The 26,193-nt window shown below is 33.7% G+C and overlaps 1 protein-coding gene across 1 annotated transcript; it reads left to right on the forward strand.

Annotated features, from left to right (window-relative positions):
• The first annotated feature begins 410 nt into the window (after positions 1–410).
• On the forward strand, positions 411–26,126 carry LOC134693985 (chitin synthase chs-2-like). The gene is made up of 15 exons (XM_063554967.1): positions 411–498; positions 3,035–3,458; positions 8,563–9,521; positions 11,188–11,287; positions 12,391–12,524; positions 12,952–13,040; positions 14,602–14,710; positions 16,208–16,361; positions 16,928–17,135; positions 17,820–18,020; positions 18,564–18,961; positions 19,373–19,537; positions 20,611–20,822; positions 23,882–24,018; positions 24,969–26,126. Exons 1-15 carry the CDS (start codon positions 422–424, stop codon positions 25,979–25,981), a joined length of 4,380 nt encoding a protein of 1,459 aa, XP_063411037.1. The 5' UTR covers positions 411–421; the 3' UTR covers positions 25,982–26,126.
• The last annotated feature ends 67 nt before the right edge of the window (positions 26,127–26,193 follow it).

The following is a 26,193-nucleotide window of genomic DNA, read 5'->3' on the forward strand; positions in this document are numbered from 1 at the left end:
CCAGTCTGACTTGTTCCCGACATAAAATGCGGTGAGGTTGAACAATTTTATTCTATACATTACGTACATTGTTTTGCTCAAGATTCACATGTTGAACTAAATTTTAACAAATATAACGTAGCAGTTAAATATATTTGCATTCTAAAAAGAGGTACTGGTTGAAATTAGTTTGTAACTTCTAAATACATTTGACGCTATGAATAAACGAATAAACATCAGTGAGACATCCAAAATCAGACTAAATACAATCTTTAAGAAATTCCCCGTATTGGAATAAAGGTTAGCACAGAGGACGGCAAATAATACGGTACCAGACTACAACTGTTATAAAAGTGGGGGCTTTCTTAAGTAGTTCTGACATTTAGCAATGTATTTGATTTTGTTTATATGTATACTTGTTTTCTTTATAGTGTTGTGAGATATGGCAGATGAATCGGAATCTAAAACACCTAGGGTTACTAATCTAGATGAGAAAACATTGAAAACAGAACCAAAAGGGTAACTCTTAAAGTGACCATTGTGATACATTCAATTACTTGTAGTATTTATATAGTATCTTAATATCTTTTAGGTAGCTGTGGATCTTTTATTTAGCCATACAAAACTTTTTTTTATTACGATCCTCTTCGTTAGGGAACTAACATATGATTATATGATTTTGGGATGGGGTTGGTTTGGGTGGGAGGGCTAAGATGAAATTTGAAAAAATGCTTTACAGGAGTTTTGAGCAAAAAAAAGGCGATGTGACAGTTTATGTAAAAAAAAGTCTGGAAAAATTAATTGAAAAAAACAGGATCGAATACAGTGGAAAATAAAAAGGCAGGACAGAGATAAAAAAACAAAACAATATGCAGGTCAATACTTTTCGTCATAGCTCTCCCACTTTCTCCCTTCCCATAAAAATCAAATGGTAGCTCCCTAATCGCACAACCGTCAATTGTGACGTACAACCTACGAACACTATGATCGTTGTTTCATATTGTCAATGCATTACTGCAATTTTTTATTATTCTGATTAATAAATATGCAGCTATAATTGATGAATATAAAACACTACTGTTCAAGTCGGCATTAAGTAGGCGCCTCAGGGGGCAGTTCCGGACATTTTCAAAGGGAGTTCCTAATGTAAACCCAGATCAAAGGGGGGTTCGACCCAATTCAAATGTAGTGATTATCCAAACAGAGGGGTTCCAATCCCCGAAACATTCTCTTCCCCTGGATCCGCTACTGCGTCTTGTCTGTATGGTATGTAAAATCTTTAAATTGTTCCTTCTCATCACTTATAAAATTCGGAACACTTTAATGAATCTAAATACCGGAAAACAGCTAATCTATACGTACACATGTACCAATTGACAGGTCCTAGTTTATAATGCGCCGGTCATGGATATAATATGAGGCCTACAAATCACGCTGCTTCAATACCATCGAGGCGGTTTCAGCTATTCATATGAAGAACAGCCAATAGTACAATGCATATATATATATATATATTGGTTATCTCTCCTTTCTTCTCAATTTCTTTTAAGAATTGATTAATTGATTGCTTATATATGGTGAGTTTAGGTAACTTTAATTAAGAAATGGCCTTTCACTTATGAGTTTTGAAAATTCTTTTGGTATTTCTTTACTCTCTTCTATCAAGGTGTTGATAGACCGTTCTGTTTAATTCTTTATTTGATAACTAATAATAGTTAATTGTATTAATTGATTCTATGAACACAAACTTTTATCTAGATCTTGGTTATAAATAATTTTAACAATGCATTCATCTGATAATAAGAACTATGAATGAGGCACGTATATAACAAAACATATTATAATCTTTGTTTTGATCCAGTTCAATGTTATTTTGTTTTGTATAGGCCAAGCCGTTATAGTGAACATTCTTATTAAATACCTTTGATCAGCATAATATTTTGGTTATTTTTTTCAACTTGATTTCGTGGTAAGATATGAAGAAATTTTAAAGCCCATAATTACAATTAAAAGTTCATTACTATTTTTGACATTCGTCTTTCCAATAGATATAAAAAAGAAGATGTGGTATGGTTGCAAATGAGACAACTGTCCACAAGAGACCAAAATGACACAGACATTAACAACTATAGTTCACCGTACGGCCTTCAACAATGAACAAAGCCCATACCGCATAGTCAGCTATAAAAGGCCCCGATATGACAATGTAAATCAATTCAAACGAGAAAACTAACGGCCTTATTTATATAAAAAGAAATGATCATACATGACGTTGTTGTCTCACAAATATACATTTCGTTCGGCCGAAGCACTTTTCTAGATTTACCTTCATCAGGGTTTTTTAATCCAAGGCAATCGGAAACCACTGACGTGTTAATAAGAATAAGTTGGGCATAACATTACTAGAAAAAGACCTTGTCCAACTTGACATACATGTATATATTTGATTATAAGGAAACACATGGAATCGCTTAAGGGTGTATAAAAACAAAACAAAACTGCGTTTGTGTGCATCAATTTCATGTAATACTTTACGATATAGTTACCAATCTTCTTTATTCAGTCTTTGACATCTTTCCAGTAGTAGTATGTTTATTGAAGCAACATTTTATATACTAGTATATTACAGTTCACACACACACACTTTCCTCCAAGCGTTGCACCCGTGTTTCATAAGGCTAAGGAATGTTGAGAAAATTGGAAGACTTAGATGCTTGTTCTAAATTTCCGAGCTTGATATCGGAATCATCTACGTGACAGATACAATTGAGAATGGAAACGAGGTTTGTGTCAAAGAGACATAAAACCCGACCAAAGAGAAGAAAACAGCCGAACGCCACAGATGGATCTTCAACACAGCGAGAAAAATGATATTTGGATTATTTTGTTTTTTACTGATAAAAGCAGTTCAGTTTCCCTGATGATATGGTTTCATGTTTATGAATGAAATATGTTTAAACCTCTGATATTACAGTAAACATAACATTTTTGGGTACGATTTTACGATATACATTAGTTATATTTTTAATCAGTTCTAGTTTTTTTTTTTTTTCAGAAATGATGAAGATGATGGAGAAAAGCAGAAATTCAAAATTAAACTAAAGTCGTCTGCGTTTCCACTGGAAGAAAAGATTTTGAAAATCATATTCGCAATCTTTCTGTTTATCATTGTGTTTGGAAGTTGCTTTGTTGCGAGGATTACTTTGCATATTTTGATTTGGCATATCACTCCGCCAATAGAAACATCAGATTCTGTAATAAATACTCTTGGAGGTCTCCTGGTATCTAACTGTTCCATCTGCGATACCAGTACCAGTAATACGACCACGTGCTTACCTCATTCTACAGCAGTTGACAAGACTTGGATTTGGGCTCTATTTCTCGTCATAACTGCACCGTATTTCCTTACATTCTTCTCGACTTTGTTTAGATTATGCTTCAAATCGAATGCACCGTTGAACTGTGGAGTTCTTTTGGCAGTAAGTTTATTAAAGTGAACTAATGAAGTATTTATTGAAACCCGTATTTTAAAACAAAACACGTATAGGTTATAAACTTGCATTTATTTGGACTGCGGGGAAAACAAATACTTAAGGTGGTATGGGTGTCTTTCGCCATCTTGGATTGTAAAAAACAGAGAATCTAAGGGACATATTTTCTATCAAATTAGCAAAATTTGATGCAAGAATGCAGATATTTCATGTGTTTTTACATTTAAAAGATCCAGTTTATAAGAATATAACTTATAAATATAAATATATGTACAAGTATAGATTATTTTTGGTTGTTTTTAAATATTTTGAAATTGTCATTTTAAGGGGAGGTAACTCTAAAACAGTGCATTTTCTGTTGGATTGTTCATGGAATTTTCCTACTTTGTATTTTAGCCGGAAAAAACGCACGGTGACCCTATCTTTTCTTTTAATATTATCAAAGCATTGTTTGAAAGCTATATTTTCCTAATTTATTTTACAATTCTATCATTTCGTTTAGTTTCTATTCACAAAATGGTGTTTTTTCCTGTATAATCCATACAAAATGTGTCATTTTGTCACGACCCGTAGCTTGAAAAAATGCACGGTGACCTATCATTTTTATAATATTTTTTAACATGTATCAATAGATACTACATTTTGGCAAAGTATGAACAAATTCTATCATTTTTATTTTAGACTCCCATACCACCTTAAGCCTCTGTCACACCTTACCGGATAGCACGAACGGACGTCTAACGGATGAAAATAAAAGTTGTCTGTTGACAAAATTGCTATCCGTTGGGCGTCCGTTGGTGTACTGACCGAATAAAACGGACGTGTAACGGATGCATAACGGACACACACCAACTATGCAACGTACGAGAAATGGCACCGTACCGGACAGAACGGATGTCGAACGTACATCCAACGGACGAGTACCGCATAAACGGACACCTATTAACGGAAACGTACCGGATAAAACGGATGAACAAGATATACAAAAAAATCAAAGGCGACAATAATAATAAATGTAAATCGCATAAATATTCAAAATGTTCCTGGTTTGGTCTTCAAAATTCCGCCAAAGTTCAGTGTCTGGCCTGAATAAGAGCTGGTGATTGTGAAGACGTGCCTATACTCTAAGATCGATTATGAATAATAAGAATCCATGAACCTTAAGAAATCTGACATACCAATAATTGGCATTTCTGACGCGAAATTTTTTATTGGCATTTATATCCTTATCAGATCCGTTCATCGTCCGTTTTATCCGTTATACGTCCGGTAGGAGTCCGTTTCTCATCCGTTCAACATCCGGTTTATCCGTTAAACGTCCGGTTGAAGTCCGTTGGTGAATTTATCGTCAAGACCTCCAACGGATGTATAACGGACACGTAACGGATACAAAACGGAAACGAAACAAACGAGTACTGTACAAAACGGACGCCTTACGGACGTTCAACGGACATTTTATCCGTTGGACGTCCGTCCAAAGTTTCGAACATGCTCAAAATTTTCAACCGGACAGAACGGACGTCGACGGATAAAACGTACGCTTAACGGACATGCAACGGATATGGGCGGACGTTTTACGGATAAGAACGGACGTCTAACGGACATGAACGGATTGGGAAAAAAGTTATCTGTTAGGCGTCCGTTCGAGCTATCTGGTCCTTCTTTGTATTTTATTTTGTGAATATAATGGGAAAAAAAATAACCGTATGGATGTTTAGCAAGAACGTGTAACTCACGATCAAACACAAATTATGCGATGTGGTTTATCAGAGATCAATATCCCCGACAGATGTCAAAGGACGAGAAAACAACTGTAGTCGGTACAGCCTATACCATAAGCAAAACCGCACAGTAAGCCTTGGTGTGTCAAAATGTAAAACAAACCTAAAAAGAAAACCAACTCTAGAGCAAAAAATAAAACTGAAATATGCCAATAGCAATAATTCACTCATTAAATATGTAAATATATGGATTCAAAATGTCAACAGTGCCAATAAATGTGAATAGATCGGAAATTGTTTGCAATTTGACTCTTCCGTCATTATGGTTGTATGTTTTTGCTTAGAACCGACATGGTAAGACAGTTTCTTTCTTGTATGTTTGTGCTTAGAACCGACATGTAAGACAGTTTCTTTCTGTATGTGTGTGCTTAAAGCCGACATGGTAAGACAGTTTCTTTCTAATGTATGTGCTTAGAACCGACATTGTAAGAAAGTTTTTTTCTGTATGTATGTGCTAAGAACCGACATTGTAAGACAGTTTCTTTCTGTATGTGTGTGCTAAGAACCGACATGGTCAGACAGTTTTTTTCTGTATGTATGTGCTAAGAACCGACATTGTAAGACAGTTTCTTTCTGTATGTATGTGCTAAGAACCGACATTGTAAGACAGTTTCTTTCTAATGTGCCGAGAACCAACATTGTAAGACAGTTTCTTTCTGTATGTGTGTGCTTAGAACCGACATGGTAAGCGGTTTCTTTCTGTATGTATGTGCTTAAAGCCGACATGGTAAGCGGTTTCTTTCTGTATGTATGTGCTTAGAACCGACATGGTAAGCGGTTTCTTTCTGTATGTATGTGCTTAGAACCGACATGGTAAGCGGTTTCTTTCTGTATGTATGTGCTTAGAACCGACATGGTAAGCGGTTTCTTTCTGTATGTATGTGCTTAGAACCGACATTGTAAGACAGTTTCTTTCTGTATGTATGTGCTTAGAACCGACATTGTAAGACAGTTTCTTTCTATATGTGTGTGCTTAGAACCGACATTGTAAGACAGTTTTTTTTCTGTATGTGTGTGCTTAGAACCGACATAGTAAGACAGTTTCTTTCTGTATGTATGTGCTTAAAACCAACATGGTAAGACAGTTTCTTTCTAATGTGCTTAGAACCGACATGGTAAGACAGTTTCTTTCTTATATGCTTAGAACCGACATGGTAAAACAGTTTCTTTCTGTATGTGTGTGTTTAGAACCGACATTGTAAGACAGTTTTTTTCTGTATGTGTGTGCCTAGAACTGACATTGTAGGACAGTTTCTTTCTGTATGTGTGTGCTTAGAACCGACATGGTAAGACATGTCTTTCTAATGTGCTTTAAACCGACATGGTAAGACAGTTTCTTTCTGTATGTGTGTGATTAGAGCCGACATTGTAAGACAGCTTATTTCTGTATGTGTGTGCTTAGGACCGACATGTTAAAACAGTTTCTGTCTAATGTATGTGCTTAGAACCGACATTGTAAGACAGTTTCTTTCTGTATGTGTGTGCTGGGAACCGACATGGTAAGCGGTTTCTTTCTGTATGTATGTGCTTAGAACCGACATTGTTAGATAGTTTCTTTCTGTATGTGTGTGCTTAGAACCGATATGGTAAGACAATTTCTTTTTGTATGTGTGTGCTTAGAACCGATATGGTAAGACAGTTTATTTCCCTATGTGTGTGCTTAGAACCGACATGGTAAGACAATTTCTTTCTTGTATGTTTGTGCTTAGAACCAACATAGTAAGCCGTTTCTTTCTGTATGTGTGTGCTTAGGGCCGACATGGTGAGACAGTTTCTTTCTTGTATGTTTTTGCTTAGAACCGTCATTGTAAGACAGTTTCTTTCTTCATACTCGATACTTATTGATAGTGAACAAACATGGACGTGCATTGGTTTTTGATTAAGCGTCATTTATACGTTTTTGGAGTTTTTAAAGTGTGAAATTCATTAACGCTGAACCAGTACGCATGTTTGTTAAGGGGCCATTTGAAGCCTGTCTCAAGATGCGTGATACTCTAGATATGATGATTCCCCACAGGTGACCTTTGACTGCTTTGTGATCTTTGGACGGGTCGTTTTCATTCTTTCATACTTTTATTATGTTGTACAATAAGGTTGAAAAGTATTGTTACCACCGTAATGCATTTAGCGCTATGAAAAAATGAAGATTTTGGGTATACGTTATTGAGATAGCAACACAAAGATAAAATAGTATGTGTAATAAAAGGTCAGTTGGAAAACAACTTCCAAAACATACTTGATATAGAAAAAATATTTAAATTTTAGAAAAAACTATTTTTCTACAAACTTTATATACTTATTTATCAAACTAGAATTGCTCTAGAAAAAAGTTATCATAAGAAATTTGTGTTTCAAGTACATTGTATGAAGTAATGCCATCGTTCAAAGAGTGTATTTGAACGTATATGTACATCATATTTATCAATGTTGGTGATTCATTGAAAGAATAGTTATTGCACCAGTCGAAGATTTTTAAGTCGAAATCTACCGTATATGTTCCCATCTTTATCCTTTAGTCAGTGCTCGATAGTTGTCTTAAATGTCGAACTCCTTATAGGTTCAAATTATTAAACAGCTCAATAAAAGCACACATTTGTTCAACAGATATAAGAGTAAACTTACAAATCGATGATAAATCAGCTGCTTGTTATTAATTACATAGTGTGCTAGTGACCTAATACGGTATATATGGGGTAAGTAAATTCAATATATATACCGTATTACGTCACTAGCACAATATGTAACGAATTTATCTTACCGACTATCTGAACGTGTGAAATTAAGACTAGTTATTCTCAAAATGAGCCAGTCTTCAATACTGTTAAGAAAATACTTCCATTGGTCCTACAAAAACAGAGTGCCAACAATAACGACCTCTAATGTTTAAATGTGTTTTATGAATTTATTTCAATTTTAATCATCAATTTTTTCGTCTGTTGGAACTTTTAAGATTTTTTCTCAGTACCGTTTTGTTTTTATAAAGGGACATAACACCATTACTAACCATGTATTAAATAAGCCCCGCCCCTTCTTACATAATGTGGAATATAATGGGACGTAACTCCACTACTAACCGTGTAAGAGATAAGCCCCGCCTCTCAACTAACCTTATATCATATATACACGATTTGCACGCGGACGCTTTTAACCAATCATATTCCTGGAAATGTTTAGAAGGTAAGAAAAATGGGTTTACTCGGTCGGTTCATCTAATCTAGGTCGTTTAAAGATTAATAAATTGCATATATAATGTTTCTTTAATTAATTTGTATATAATACATTGAAATTGATGTACATTTTTTTCATTCTAGGTACTTTTGATAGAAACTATTCATTCGATTGGAATATCCATACTTGCATTTCTAGTACTTCCTGCATTTGACCCAGCTTCCGCTTCCGTTGTTTATTTGTCTGTTGCAGTAATACCACCTTTGATAGATATAATAGATAAAACCGTAAATGAACCTGAAGAAGACGACAATGAGAAAAAAACAAAAAAATCTACATGCAGTGAGACTTCTATGCTTTCAATTGTTTTCCCGATTTTTGGATTTCTACTTCAAATCGTAGGAATATTTCTTATAGCTCTTTACATAAAGATCGGTTGGTTGATGGGTATGTTCTTCATGTCAGCCATTTTTACGTCCATTAAGTATTGGGAGAACTTCGTTTTTATTGGAGGAGACAGCTCAAGGTTCCTTTGTAGGGTGAAATGGGAAATGCATAAGGGAAGAACAAAAGTAGCGTGTCTGGTCAACATTTGGAAAATACTCGTAACTTTCATTGCAGTAATGATTATATTTTCAGTCCAAGGTCAAGACTCTACGTCTGGTTTGAAGTCGCTTTTCAACTCTGGTATTTCTACATTGACCTCTGTATTTGGAGATCATACATTTGGAAACAATCCAATCTGCTCAAATCGTGCTCCATTCATAGTAGCTGTTATAAGCATATGTTGTGAATACCTTTGTTACAAAGCATCAAAAACTGTATGCGTGATAAATTGCCAGCGTGTTGGCTTCAGTATTCCTTTAGTTGTAGTACCTATAGTAACGACGTTAACGTTAGTTAGCATGATGCACCAACCTGACATTTTGAAGTTTAGCTCTTGTGATTTGCTATTTTCTACCTGGTGTGTAAAAGGAATTGATCAGTTGATTGGAAACTGCACTGAATTATTTGCCGCTTTCTTTGTACTTATCGCTTCTATACTTTTGATTACCAGACATATATGGAAAGTCAACGGTTACAAACATGGCGAAACAGCGAGGTAACTATATTGTACTTGAATGATATCTCATCGATGAATTTGTTATGCCCCACCTACGATAGTAGAGGGGCATTATTTTTTTTATGGTCTGTGCGTCCGTCCATCTGTTCGTTCGTCGTATCGTCCGTTCGTCCCGCTTCAGGTTAAAGTTTTTGGTCAAGGTTTTTTTTGATGAAGTTGGAGTTTAATCAACTTGAAACTTAATAAACATGTTGCTTATGATATAATCTTTCCAATTTTAAAGACAAATTAGACTTTGATCCCAATTTGACGGTCCACTGAACATAGCAAATGAAAGTGAGAGGTGCAGGTTAAAGTTTTTAGTCAAGGTAGTTTTTGATGAAGTTGAAGTTCAATTAATTTGAAACTTAGTACACATGTTCCCTATGGTATAATCTTTCTAGTTTTTAAGCCAAATTAGACTTTTGACCTCAATTTTACGGTCCATTGAACATGGAAAATGATAGTTCGAGTGGGGCATCCGTGTACTTTGGCCACATTCTTGTTTTATAAATATTTTACAGACATGGGCACATATTACAGTTCTAGAAGTCATATTGGTACCTTTTTAAGATATTATTTGAATGTTATAATTTTAAGGAAAGGCAATGTGTACTGGCACATTTGAACCAATTTGACATCGTAAATTAAGCATTCATCGTACTGGAGCTAGAGACTTTTTTTTAGATAAGAATATCATTCAATGAGTTTGGAGTGTCATTAAAATGCTGTTGTTATTCAATTAGAAATACCATAGTATGTATCAAAGGTACCAGGATTATAATTTAGTACACCAGACGCGCGTTTCGTCAACATAAGACTCATCAGTGACGCTCGTATCAAAATATTTATAAAGCCAAACAAGTACAAATTGAAGAGCATTGAGGATCTAAAACTCCAAAAAGTTGTGTCAAAGTCAACTTTGAATAATGGAGTATGCTGTGAAGCAAAACTCCAGCAGCACCTGAATATGGAACATATATCCCCCAGTTGATACGATATAACTGGGCTTGCTTTTTCTAACATGATTTCTTAGAAAGTGGGTTGTTGCTCACAAGAAAAGTATTAACAAAAGTGTTTAAATGGTAAAGTTGAAAACATTCATTCAAAATGTTTACGGACGCACCACGATTTTGGGAACCGTTATTGATTTTGTTTTCCAATTAACATTTCCACCCCTGGTTTTGGTGTGCTTCAGGATGCTCAGTCTTAAGTGTCCTATATTGTTTTATTGGCTATATATTTTGATATATCAATAATCTGTAGCTTTATTTAGAAAAATAAAATAAATTTACTATTCAAATCATCATCATGAAAAGAGTGAAAACCTAGTTACAAAACCAGAAATAAATATACATTAGGTAAACATGACATTCGTTTAAAAAAAGAAGGCGTCATTTCAAGTTGTTCTAAAACATTCTAAATCAATACTATGAAAACGATTGGACAATGATCTAAACATTGGTATTTACAATATGAAAATGTCCATTTTGTTAGCACATAAATCAGAATAAGATGTTTAGTATTTCGGAGTATGGTGTATTTCATTTTAATAGTCAAAGCATTGTTCACGGAGTTCAATTACTTAAATATAGATAGTTTAGGCACTTAACTATGTAGTGCTTAAATAAATGCTTAAAATTTGTCTTGTATTATATACTTACAGGATGTTTGTTTCTAATTTCTACTGCGGACTATTTATTGACCTCTCGCTGTTACTGAATCGGAGGAGAAAAGACAAGGAATATAATAAGATCTTTGCTAAGGTATTCATTTCAAACATCCTTTTTTCAACAAGACATACATTTGAAGACATATTGGTGACCTTCTGCTGTTTTCTGTTCCATGTATGGTCGGGTGGTTGTCTCTTTGACACATTCTCCATTTCCCTTCTCAATTTTATTTGGAGATATTAATTCGGCACAATATTTATTGAAATTGTATATATTCGGAACACGCTTTTCTTCAAAAATGTATTAATTTTTACACTTTTCCTTCATTTAAGCAGGTATTTTGGTCACTATTTCTTCAGCAAGAGATTCATTTGAAACACTTATTTCAGCAAAAGATTGATTAAATACATCACCCGTTCAACCCGTATTTTTCAAAAACACTAGCTCCTTAACAAAGTTTTATTTTCAACACTATTATGTTAATAAAATATTTCTCTAAACACTGTCTCCATTCAAATAACATTCATTCTACAAAATTTATTTTTAACTTAAACACTTTTAGGCACAGATAATATTGATAATGATTTGGCAAAGTAAACGAAATCTTACGATAAAATCATATTCAAAACAGTGTGGTCCTGGCCATTGATTGACGACCTAAATTATCCCATTGACTGGGACAGATTAGGTGATCGTTTGTCGGTAACAATCACTGCTCACTATGTACTTGTTGAAGACACTGAATCTGTGGGGTCACCAAAGGTTCTCAACACCTAAATAAAGCAATTCGAAAAACGAATCCGGAATAATACGATGTGTTGATTTATATTAATAATATAAATCAAAACATAAAGGTTATTCCTGAATAATTTTTCGAATTATTTATTATTATAGGCGTTAAGAACCTTTGGTGACCCTACAGTTTAAATTCTATAATAAGTAAGTAGTGAGCAGTGTCGTTACAGACAAACGTTCACATAATCTGTCCCAGTCATTGAATGAATTAAGGACGTCAATCAATGGCCACAGCCACACTGTTTTGAATATGATTCTATTTTAAATGTATTTATCTTATATTTTTTTCTTTGCCAATGCATTTCTTGTAACGCAATTCTAGCTCTACTTTTATTATGATACTTTTTCTCACTACATAATTAATATATTTCATGAGTTATTCATTTTCTTTCAAAACCTAGGATACTGATACCAAAATTCTAACAGATAAAGACGACAAGAAACAAAAACAACCAAAGATGTTGTATGCTTGTTGTGCAACAATGTGGCACGAAACAGCCAATGAAATGACACAGCTTCTGAAGTCAATATTTAAGTAAATGCAATTTATATTTCATTACTCAAGGAGATATTATTAGGATAATTCCTAAAGCACGAAATTTATTTGGTTAAGATTATTCGTAAAGCACGAAAATGGATTGGTTAAGATTATTCGTAAAGCACGGAAATAAGTTTGGCGTAAAAGGCCGGGAATTCAACGTTCTAGCTTATGAGTAAGGATAGAAATTTAATTTTATCATTCTGGTGTATTTAACGACTATTTACTAGAGAGCAAATACCGTTGATATATCGAAGAAATAACAAAATGTATCAAATCATCAACTGGGTTCACAAACATTTCAGTTTTAAATTGTCCTGCATTCAAATTTTAACTTTTTGTTTCCATCACAATTATATACCCTTTAACTGCAAGGTAATGTTAAACAAACGTAAATCAATCGTTTGATTTCAATACTTTGTAGGCTAGACGCAAACCAATTTAGGACTTCACTAAAGGCCGGCTTATTACTTGATGATGAGGATGCAATAGAAGAAGATTATAACCTCGAAGGTATTGTGAAATTAATATGACGAACAGCGACATAAGTAGTGTTGCCTTACTTAATTTTCGGTTTCAAGTTGGCATAGTGAAAATGTCTCATAATTTGAAAAAACATACCCTTACTTCTCTATCATATAAATGATATTTTCGGGTTTCGGATGCTTTTGTTTTACAACTCAGTAAAATGGCATCAGTATCGTTGCCTATCTTTTATGTCTGAAGTTATACTAGGATTATACTAGTTTGTTTCACCTTCAGCTGCCACTATATGTAAGGCTAGAATTGAAAGAAAAAAATATTTTCGACTTTTCGTAAAAAAATAGATTTGTCCGGAAAAAAACACCATAGACCCTGATTTCTTTTAAACTTTACTGTGTCTATACTGTTTATACTGTGTATTTGTTTATTTTTTAATTGGCTATGATATATGGGAGGGTTGAGATTTCACAAAATATGTTTTAACCCGCCGAATGGTTGAGCCTGACCTTCGTCATAAGCCTATGACCTTTATTGGTCTTGTATGTTCTTTTAAATTTATTTCATTTAATATATATTTTGAAGTTTAAAATTACGTCCATTTACACTAAACTAGTAGTCATTTTTCTTCATTTTGAGGCCAACTGAGGTCCACCTCCGGGTGCAGTATTTTGACGCTGCATTAAAGACCCTTTGGTGGCCTCCTGCTGTTGTCTGCTCTTAGATCGGGATGTTGTCTCTTTGACATATTTCCTATTTCCATTTTAAATTATATCAAAGTATTTTGTTTCATACCTGAATATGATTTGTTTTCCTATTCAGTCGCTATCATGGTCATAAAAAGTCACGGCTATGACTCAATGCACTCAATTATGGAACAAAATCACTTACCGACCTCTGGATACGTATAAAAGTTGCTCGATGCCATCAACAGTCAAAATCCATCAAATTGGCCGTTTCAGAATCTAAAGCATCATGGGTAATTTCATTGTTTGTACCCCCAAAGTGAAAATAACGTTACGTCATTGGTTGAATTTCCATTGTTTATAACGTTTTAAACCAATCAAAACGCTTTGGTGTACGCTTTGGAAAATATTACCCAGGATGCATTAGATTCTGAAACGGCAAGATCTTATGTACGCCGTGAAAAGCACTCGAAACGTACAAGTTTCAGGTTGTAGTAAGGAAACCAAGACAGATTCAAACAGAAAGGTTATAAAAGAAGAAAAATACTGTGCAACATAAAATGAGGATGATTTTATCAAATGATAACGAATAGTTAAAATCCATTCTTAAAATAAGGCGTTGTAACTTTAATTAGTCATGAACCCCTGATGTCGCGGGTGTGTTGTAGTAAATACAATTCCTAACTGGAGGACAGTTTTTATGACTTTGTCAATGTTTAAAATGACAATTTTACAAATTCTTTTACAAAAACTTGTGCCATTATTCCTTAATTAGTATATATTTATTTTAGTTTTAATTAACATGACACGGAGAGTGTGCTTTTGAGGCCAGCAATCAAAACATTTGATAAATACTTAGAAAACATATAATTGATTATACATGTATTGATTAATATTTATCTTTATAGCTCAAGTTTTCTTTGATGATGCCTTTATTCCTTTAAAAGAGGGAGAAAAATATCCAGAGGTTAATAGCTATGTAAAGACATTCATTGATTGCATTTATGTGGCTGGAAGGTAATGTTTTTGCAAATAAATGTTTTACTATTTATATTAATTTGTTTCAATTATATAAAACAACACATACAAGATAGTGACATAAAGACAGTACAAGCCGTCCCGATGATAAACATAAATGACCAAACTCAGTAAAGACCCGTCCTTATCGCATTTGATTGATAAATTCAACAACACTTACCGTTATCTTGATGATATGTTTCGTCAAATAATTAAGAATTTTCTAAATATACTTCCTAAATTTACCAAAATGAGCTCCCTTCAAATAAATACAATGTAAATGATAATAACTTTCCTTTCCTAGAATTAGACATTTCGGTTTTATACGGGAAACTCCACACTAAAATTTAAAATTTTCCCGTTTTGGACGATGCTGTTCCTTTGGTCCCATCTAACTATGTTTATATTTCACAACTCGTTCGCGATAACCGTGTCTGTTGTGACAGCTTTGATCGTTCGTGGTGAAGGCCATTTTGCCAAAGAACTTCGAACGCATGATATTATAGTGCTGTTTCAATATTTTTCATTAGGAAATGCATATATCGAGTCAGGAATATGACAGCTGTTTTCGATTCGTTTAATGTGTTTGCGCTCTGGATTTTGAGATTTGGAAAGGGCGCTTTCCGTTTTGCATTTTCCTTGTAGTTCGGTATTGTTGTTATTAAACTTTTTAAAGACATAAACGAATACTTGTCATATTTGATTTTAAGAATAACACAAAAAAGAAAATTATCTAAAGAACTAAAAATATGAAACGATTCATAAATGATAGAAATCATGTTATAATCTTGATCTGGACACACGTGAAGGTCATTGGATCCAACTGACTTCTCACATTTTGTGTTCGTAGACATTAAAACTACTAAGACATTATGTTTTGTGTCATTCTAATTTTGTTGTACATCTACAAATATGATGTTCAAAGCGTGTATCGTATGTTTTTCTATTTCTTTATTTGTATGTTTTTCTCACTTGACGGAGTTTGTTATTGTTATATGTAATGTAAGGTGTACATTGTATTTTCTGTACCATGGTTTTTGTCAATTCGTGCTACCTTTTTTAAGGGTAATACGAATAAAAACAAAAAATACAAATAGTAATAACATAATAAAACGTATAAACTTACAAAGAAGTTACGGAGAATGCAACTTCAACTTACAGCAACGTAATTTTGTTCTATTTTAACATTAAAAATTAAATTCAGATCGTGTGATTACGGGGAAGGGGCTTGCGAATAATTGTTAAATTTGGTTGATATGTATCAAATACCAAAGGAAATGACATAAACTGGTACAGGTCACCACACGAATTCACCAATGTGTAAAAACAGGTTTCATTTAGGCAGTTGAATAAGTAGAAGTTCTGTTATCAATACTTGTAGATGCACTTTCAACTTTAATATACATTCCACCAAAATGTATCACATTCATGAATTGATCATCATAAAGTGTCGCAAGTGACTGTTCTTTTTTTATCAATTGTCCACTTGGTTTGCAGAAAAGTGCATGGAGAGGAACTAAATGTAGATTCTGGAACCATGTACAGAACACCCTATGGCGCAAGAATCGAATGGACTCTACCAGGAGAAAACAAAATGGTCGCCCACCTGAAAGATAAGACCAAAATTCGTCACAAGAAACGATGGAGTCAGGTAAAGGCAATTCCAACCTACACATTCTTTAATATTATCAACATACAACCAAAATCGTTCTCTATAATTCATATAAGAATCAAACTAACATTTTGTTAATGATTTCTACAACGGGTACTCTTTTAATATCATACAAAAAGGAGACGATACTTTATTAAAGTGAAAAATAAAATCAACATTTATGATTACACGGTTCCCCGTGTTTCTCATTTTTGTTTTTTGGAAATTGGTTTTGTTATGAATTAGACTGATTTATGTTTCTATTATTCATATCTGGGACTTTGAAAGCCGACTATACAGTAAGATTTTTTTCTCATTATTGGGGGACGTACGGATCCCTGTAATGGCTTCATTTGAACTGTGGTATACAGTTGTCCCATTGTCAAGCATACCGCATCTCCTTTTTTTATAATGAGTAATAAACAAAAAAAGAGAGCTTAAGGTAGAGGAATAAGAACCAAATCAAAACCGGATTTCAACCGCCATTTTTTAATTGCATTGATGAGTCATAATGTAATGATCTCTAGGTTTGCGTAGATCATGATTTATTTTATTCATTTACACAGGTCATGTATATGTATTATATTTTACACTGGTGCATACTAGAAAAGTATGGAGAGTCAGGAAAGCAAGCAGCCTTGGATAATACATACCTCTTAGCTCTCGATGGAGATGTTGATTTTGAACCAGAAGCTGTACTTAGTTTGATGAGAAGAATGAACAAGTCAAAGATTGTCGGAGCAGCCTGTGGAAGGATTCACCCCATAGGATCAGGTTTTACGTTTTACCTTGTTAATTTACAGTTATATTTTTTTTATATCGATTAACCCAAAATACATTTCTATATAAATTATAGTTTCTTTTGTGATGCTTAGTCCGAAACATTTAAAACCATTTAACACTGTACAATCTTTAAGTGCTGACATAACGAAAGGCTAAAAACGAAAGACGTTATGTTATAAACTTATTTATTTCACACTCTGATGGTTGTCTGGTTTAAAGTGATATGTTCACCTTGAACTTCTTCAATCAGACAGTTCAATGCATTGATAATAGACACGGACATGTTGGATGCACAATCCCGCAGACAAATTCGATTCTAACGAGGAAGTGAAACTGCTTCCTCTAACATGAATAGTGACATGCTCTCTATCCGTTTACGAACCCTTGCAACAACTATAAAACAACCTAAAAAAAAACCGAATAGGTAACGAATAGGGAATAGGGAATAGGTAACGAATAGGTAATGAATAGGGAATAGGGAATATGTAACGAATAGGGAATAGGGAATAGGTAACGAATAGGGAATAGGGAATAGGTAACGAATAGGGAATAGGGAATAAGTAACCAACTTGACGCCCATACCTGTACATCCCATTAATTAAATGAAGGGTTTTTCATACAAACAAAGGTAAATTAATATAACATATTAAGTGACCTGAAAGCTTTACTTTTCAGGACCAATGGTATGGTATCAGAAGTTTGAATATGCGATAAGTCACTGGTTGCAAAAAGCAACAGAACACGTGATTGGTTGTGTACTGTGCAGCCCAGGATGCTTCAGTTTGTTCCGGGGTTCCGCTCTTATGCATCCAGAGGTGTTACAAAAGTACACGACAATTGCAAATGAAGCTCAACATTATGTTCAATATGATCAAGGTATTGTGAAATTTTTCTAATCATCATTTTTGTAATATTATGCTGAGCCAATAAACTGTTCGAACAACACTGATTAGCAAAGTATATTTTAAAAGGTTTTTTTCTGTTTTTTCTGTTTTTTCTGTTTTTAGGGTGGTTTTTTTGCGGCTCATTGACTTTTATCAGGTAGAAAATCTCAATTTATTTCATGAATATTTAGTCACCTTCATTCGTATTTTTATCTATGGATGCTTAACAAAAGTCTCTTCCTAAAGAATGTCACTAAGACCTATAATTTACGCATAGAAAAATGCAACTGTAAATGTTATACTGTTTGAGTCTTGTTCAGAAATGATATTTTACATGGCCTCTTTTGACATTTCAGTTCGTTCTACGTTGCTGTTTTCTCACTATTTTATTAACCATGGTATAGCTTAATTTTATCACTAAACGCTTAGTTGGGATTATGCATTAAGCATGCTTGGCTGACGATAAATGATCATAAGTAATAAAATAATTATAAAATATAAGCACCTCTTACTCAGTAGGACTGGTCTTTTTTAGGTGAAGACAGATGGTTATGTACGTTACTGCTAAAACAAGGATGGAAAGTAGAGTACTGTGCAGAATCGGATGCATATACCTTTGCACCGGAAGGATTTTATGAATTTTACAACCAAAGACGCAGATGGACGCCTTCAACAATGGCTAATATTCTTGATATCATACTTGACTGGAAAAACGTCACAAAGAAAAATGAGAATATATCTTTTTTGTACATTGTCTACCAGATGAGTTTGTTCGTATCCACGTTGTTAACACCGGGTACAGTATTTATGATTATATTGGGAGCGATAATTGTTGGATTTGAAGCAATCCCACCATATGTGTCCCTTCTCCTGAATTTGTTTCCTGTTGGATTGTTTCTGCTTATGACTCTTTATGCGTCATCCCAAAGACAGGTTTGTTCATAATTAGATATAAAAGATGTGGTAATAGTGCCAATGGGACAACTCAACATCCAAGCCATCATTTGTAACGTTTGTATTCTGAATTGTAATAATTCGATGTAACAGTATTATTCATTAATTCATTAAATAATGATAAACTATTATACATGAACATATATCTTTTTCAGCACATTAGATACTCAATTAAAAATTTTGAGTACCTAAATAACTGTTGAACTAAACAAGTTTTGAGCAACACGTACGGCAGGGGAAAATCATTGGTTTTTTTTCGCTGCTTTTGTTTCTCTAACTCCACATGCATACTAAATAAAACGAATCAAACGTAAATGAAGTATCATCAACCAAATGAATTAACAGATGGTTGTCTCTAAAATATCTTCGAATATATGCTTTCTTTTGTAGCTTCAATTAGCTGCCGTGCTATCAGCCATTTATGTTATTGTGATGATGATTGTAATGATTGGTGTAGTTAAAGACGCTATAGATGAAGGAGTTTGCTCTATGACGACCATCTTTATCATATTTGTTGCAGGTGTTTTCGTGGTATCGGCATTAATTCATCCAAAGGTATGTTATGAGATTGAAACGAATAAATTCATGACAAAGGAATCTCAAATTTCCTAACTCACTCATAAAATAAAAAAAACAAGATTTCTTTACTATAGCAAAATGAGGATACAATTTGATAATAAATCGGTAGGACGACTCATATCATATCATTCAACCTCATGAAGGTTAAGAGCATTCTATCGCAGATGAGTTGCTATCATAATATGTAATTGACAGACGCATAGCATTTAAATACTGACTCCCAGTCGAGCAGTTGACAAAGAGAAACAGCGCTTTCATACGTCCGTTTTATGCTCTTCACGCTAGCAAAAGTTAATACCTCACTGCTAGGACAATTGTTTTAACCTTCAAATATGTATGTTCTCCTCTTATGTTTGATGCGATTCCCTCAGTTTTAGTTTGTAACCCAGATTGTTTTTTCAACCAATCTATGAGTTTCAAACAACGGTGTACTACTGGTGCCTTTATTTAGACTATCATATTCTTGTCTGCCGATTTTCAACCAATAGTATTTCTTAATTAAAAAATGTTTAAGTAAGATTTCATATGCTTTGCAACAGTTTGCTGACTGCCTTTACTGTTTCGTTTTTTTGTAACGTATCATAACTAATATGGGTGTTTTTAATTGTATCTCCGGTGTAATTCTATAACACTGCGTTCAACTTTGTAGTCTTCAAAAAATACTCACATAATGCTAAGTATTGAAAAGTTATAACCGTATACATGGTATAACATGTTTATTTCTGTCGTACATGATTCGGGATGGATATTACTTGATTTATTTCACTCGATTGGGCGGGATTCAACCGGTTCGCTCATCATAGACCAGCCCATCTATAGACAGGTGTTTCAAGATACATTCATCAATGGAGTGTCCAGTTATTCGTCCCATATCTGACATTCAAATCATTTGTATATGCGTTTGGTGACACTGATGGGTGATTAGAAATCAATAATAATTATAACGCCAATCATCCTTATCACACACATCTTCATATAGACTGTCTTACGCAAATTTAAACATAAGCTCTGCCCTATCAGTTGAAATAATATTGGTAATCTAATTTTAGGAATTTTTCTGTATCATACCTGGATTGTTGTATTTTGTGGCTATACCGTCGATGTCCATGTTGATGTTCCTTTACTCGATTGGAAATCTTCACATAGTATCATGGGGAACTCGGGAAACCAAAGAAACGTCCGACAACACGAAACCTGACAAAAAGTTTAAACCAGAAAAAGAAGAAAAGGGATATTTTTGTTCACTAGGAAAATTTTTCAGGTATGTTGAAATATCCTTACTAACCAAAAATATTTTCGAGGTTACAATTGACTGTCAAAAACTTGCAGTCCGTTTTTCAAATTCAAATACTATGTGTTAAATCAATTCATAAATACTACTTTTGTAATAATTCGGTTAACTGCTTCGACTCAGTAGCTATTTTCATTTCACCTTTAAACAATTGCACAGTAATATACAAATATCAAATCCCAGAAACTTTAATCAAATTTGTAATTCATTTATCTATACAGTCCGCCAAAAGTTAAGCACCACCGAAATATAACTGGCAATATTTTTTAAACTATTGCGAAATTAATATTAATGTTTGGTGTTATGAATTACCTTTAACATACACTACGAAAATGCGTTACGACCAAAAAAATTGAACCCCGTTAAAGCAGTCAAGCAACCTCTTATCAAATGTCATTTGAGCGTTTACAAATACCCTGTTTCTCCAGGTGGTCGCGTTAGTGTTCCTACATTGGTCCGTCGACTTCTTAAGGCAGCCGAAGAGTATGTCGTGGTGTAAAGAGACCTATACTTACAGTCAATCACTCTAACGTCAGGTTTCAATGGCATAATGACTCTCTATACTTGAACATAAAAAGATGACCAAACACTCATTGGTCAGATGCCAGTAGACGCAATAATACGGATTTCGCGGGAAACAACGGTCTTTGACCATAACAATGTTTGCACAAGGACTGCATTCAGTGCTTGTGGTGTTCCAGTACGGGGTTGCTTCTTATACCGTGATAAGCTGGTTTTGCATATTCTGCTGGGTAACACAAATGGACAGAAATACAGAGATGTTGTGCCTTAAAACATTGCATTCCCTCATTTTAGTAATCACCCACTTGCGTCAACATTGCCAAGACCCTTGTGCATGGACGAAAACGCTAGACCACACAGGGCAAGGATTTTAACCGAGTCCAAAGAGCAGCAAGCCATTTACACTATCTTTTGGCCTTCCATGTCTCCATACATAAACCCTGTCAAACATGTCTGAGATGCCATTAGCGGAAATTTCGATCGCAGAGATCCACCTTCACAATATTTTGTCGATTTAAAAGTGGCATTTGTTCTTTAATGCAACAGATTTCCTCAACTAAAGTTTTGAAGGCTTGTACCGAGAATGATACGTCGTGATATGAAACTGTACCGGAAGAGAGGTTGTTACACATGCTATTGACTTAAACATTGACATTAAAGTTGCCGATTATACCAAAGATTATGTGTAGAACATTTTAATGATATTGGGTGATCAATTGTTGTAAAAAAATAAAATCACAGTGAAACTTCAATTCCGTTACTAAATTGTGTAATTTACACTATTTCTATTAACCAAAAACCTACATGCATAAAACCTTCATAAGTGACCAATATTCCCTTTGTGGTTTGTTTATGGTATACATTAGCAAATTTGCTATATGATTGTTATCTTTTTTTCGAGGAATAATGGATTTTTTGAATTTAAAAAAAAATGGATGCAATAAAAATGAGTGGTGCTTAACTTTTGGCGGACTGTATATTATCAATTATCAATTTGTTTGGCAGAAAACATCACTTCAACTTGTTTTGATCAAGTGATTTGTTCTCTTTCTATCAAAAGAAACTATCTTCTTAACAGAACGAGAAGTTAGAGATTGCATGTTCTTGTCATTTTTGTTCTTAAAAAACACAGTTAATGGCTACCTAATAAGAATAATGAAACGAGTCAGCATGTAGATGGGTATAGTTTGTTGACAAAGTATTGTTGATTGGTTGTAAAACATAACGTCCTCAAATCGTATCATATAGATTGTCGGTAAACAAAATCAAGCATCCATACGACATCAGTTTCAGAGAATTTTATGCTTCAATCATTGTGACATTGTGGTTTAAAAAAAAACCAGGTGTCATCTCAACGAGATTGATTTTCTCTCTTGAGTCGGTTGGGTGAAAGTGAGAAATAATTGTCATATCACTCGACTCCGATGAGAAAGGAAATTGTCACTCAGTAAGATCAAAAGAAAATTTCTTAAAATAGCTATAATATTAGTTATTATTTTTTATCAAGCAAAGTTGGTCAGATTTGTCCAATCTGCCATAACTAAATGCATAAAACTATAAATACAGTAAGGAATATGATGGTTGTTATCCATTCGTTTGATTTTTTAGCTTTATATTTTAACATTTGATAAGGGACTTTCCGTTTTCCCCGCAGTTTTTTTTTTATTTTCTTATTTACATAATTTACGATTTACGTTGTTTGCAAAATGAACAAAAATTCTAAGACAATAAACATCTTAAAAAGTTTTGATAAAAGATAAAAACAATGATTTTTTTTAATATTTCAATTGTTGCTTTAATACTTATGCGATAAACAAATCTCAAAATTATAATAAGTCATAAGTTAACATTGCATAGATTAGATAATATATACAGATCTTCGTGTGTATTTAAGCATATACACCATCTAATGAAACTATTGAGAGTACCCCCGAAAACAACCGGTAACATAACACGATACTAACAAAACATATGAATAGATAGCGACCTCGTGTAATTACATTTGGTTTTTAAGTCTATTTGATTTAATGCTTTAGGGTTTTTAAAAAAGTAAATTTTCGATGGTTCATGTATAAGAATACTTTTTTTGTGAATCCACTTTTGATTTGTTTTACTTTTAATGTTGACATTCTTTTATTTTAATAACTGAACACGCATACATCATGCGTAACCCATCTCTAGCTAAGGAGTTAATTTGCAGTTGACATGCATACAATTTCAATGAGGTCAAACTATTACTTGCAAGTGAATAATTCATCATCGATGTTTTCTTAACTTATTTTGAGAAAATTGAACCATACTGGCTGCTAATAGCGAAATATTATTTGACTCTTTTAAGGAAGTTCCATCATGGGTTGATAACTGTCAGTGTATGTTATATTTTTTAATTCATTATTAGTATGCAAATATCGGGCTATTCAACACTTTCCCTTAAAAATGGAGTGTTTGGGGTATTTCTGTTCGCTTTAGCTTTTATTGATATTATTTTCATGTTTACATTACATAAGTTGTATGTTGTGTCCAACAAATGATTACAACAAAGACGATTTCCTATACTCTAATATGATGGACGAAGTCAGAGATGTCAGAGAAATTATGAACAAAGATAAAGAAGAACAAAAGGAAAAAGAAATGATAGATAAAGGTAAGAAATATTCAATTAATAGCTACATAAATAAAGTTCAGGTCATAACAAAACGTCACAATCTAAATTAAACATTATAGGTCAAAGAAAGATCTTCAACTCGGAGCATTGGCTCACACCGAACAGAGAGCTATAAAGTGCCTCCAAAATGACTAGTAAAAAACCATTTAAACTGGGAAACTAACGGTAAAATCATTATAAAAAACGAGAAACGAGAAACACTTAGCAACACACATCAAACAAACAACGACCACTGAACAACAGGTTCCTTTCTTAGGACAGGTGCAAAGATTTGCAGCAGGTTTAAATGTTTTAACATGCGCCAACTTTCGCTCTAACTAAGAATAGTAGTGTAACACTAAACCATTGAAAGACATACTATAAACTATCAACTAAAAAGGATTAACTCAATCAAAACACTAGAAAAAGTAAACATTCACTGAACGATTTACTGATATAGCTAAAGATAAGAACAAGTGATGGACTCGGAATAGGCAAATTGACATGCACCAAGGGTAAACTTCATTTCTGTTTCGTTTGAAGACATACATATCTCGTTTTAATTCCAATTCAATCGATGGAATAAAATGAAACTGTACATATAGGAACATTATATTTTAATCAGTCCAACATATAATACAATCTTGTATGGTAACATTCAAATAAATTCACAATTTGAGGTCAAATTGAGCATCGATGCAATTATCTGAAACACAACAGATATGAATCACCTTTGTTTTATTTCTCTGTCAATGCCCTTTAACTTTGATTTTGGTCTGGCCTTCTTACTGTTTTGAGCACAACTATTGAATCTCATGTAAACACACGTGACGTTGATAAATATATCTATTGCCGGTAAATACTGGTTTCTATTTTTCTTGCTTCATTTGATTCTATCATTACCATTATATGACATACTAGTAGTATAAATCATTACATTACTTTAACAGTTGACCAATCAACACAGGTCAGACAAACAGATATTGATAAGGAGCAGCAACCTGAAATAGAAAACAAGAAAAAAGAGGAGCCGATACAGTGGCACATATATGCAGACAAAACTGCTGAACTTATTTCAAAAGAAGAGCGAAAGTTTTGGAAAAAATATATTAAGAAATATCTAGCACCTTTACCCAAAGACACTAACAAGGAAAAGGAAGTCGAAGAGGCCTTAATTGATTTAAGAAATAGGGCGTGTTTGTTTGTCTATTTACTTAATGCTATTCTTGTTACAGTAATGTTCGGATTAACTCAGGTAAACGCTTTTAAAGATTCCTTATCTATAGACTTTGAGTGCAGTGGGGGTACAATCCAACTGGTACCCATTGCAATACTATTTACGGCCGTCTTTGGTCTTCTGTTGTTGCTTCAGTTTCTGTGTATGTTGTATCACAGATTTTCAACGCTTGTGCATATCTGTGCAACTACCGAAATCTGGGAAGGTGTTAGCACTTATACAGATAAAACGACTGCTGATTTTGCTGACTTTTTAACATCGCCAGTAATAGTTCCTGTTGCACCGTCAACAATAACGTATACCGATAAAGATAGAAAATTCATGAACTTGAAAACGTCGATTACCAAATTAGGTGGTATGAAGTTCAAGAATCTACGGGACGTTGTGAACGCAAATTGGGCGAAGGCACCTTTACAAGATCTTAAGGGTTCGTTATTTTCAAGAAACGAAGAGATCGCAAAAAAAGTAATGGCTAAATGGCAAAACGTTAAAGATAAAACTGTAGTAAAGAAAGAACCAAAATTAATGGGCATTGTTGCAGCTGCTCAACAACAAAAGAAAAATCTTATCCCAGAGAATGAAAAGAAAGGAAAGACCGGGGCTAGCAGAAACAAGGTAGAACCCTTTGATAGGACGAGATCAGGATCAACGTCTTCTGAAGGGGAACAACACAAAACAAAGTCGGACAATTCTAATGTTAAGTTTGGTAGTGATAGCAACGTTTGAAAAATAGTTTGTTACAATATATTCAATTATTTACAATAGCGTGGTATTATAATATTTTTACACTTTATTTTTGTATTTATTTGTAGCATAACTTTTGTCTGGTGAAATATGCCTTATTTTCCTAGTTTTACTTTTTTATAATAAAGCTGTGCAAAATTCAAAATTGGTTTTGAATATGTTTAACCCCGCCACATTTTTTATGTTTGTGCCTG

Source organism: Mytilus trossulus, chromosome 13 (genome assembly GCF_036588685.1).
Source record: "Mytilus trossulus isolate FHL-02 chromosome 13, PNRI_Mtr1.1.1.hap1, whole genome shotgun sequence".
Taxonomy (NCBI): Eukaryota; Metazoa; Mollusca; class Bivalvia; order Mytilida; family Mytilidae; genus Mytilus; species Mytilus trossulus.

Bases quoted from the DNA above. Each gene is read 5' to 3' on its own strand.
- LOC134693985 (XM_063554967.1), top strand. From the start codon at position 422: ATGGCAGATGAATCGGAATCTAAAACACCTAGGGTTACTAATCTAGAT. The intron at 499-3,034 runs GTAACTCTTAAA...TTTTTTTTTCAG, and splicing joins TTGAAAACAGAACCAAAAGG to AAATGATGAAGATGATGGAG. The intron at 13,041-14,601 runs GTATTGTGAAAT...TTATCTTTATAG, and splicing joins AGAAGATTATAACCTCGAAG to CTCAAGTTTTCTTTGATGAT.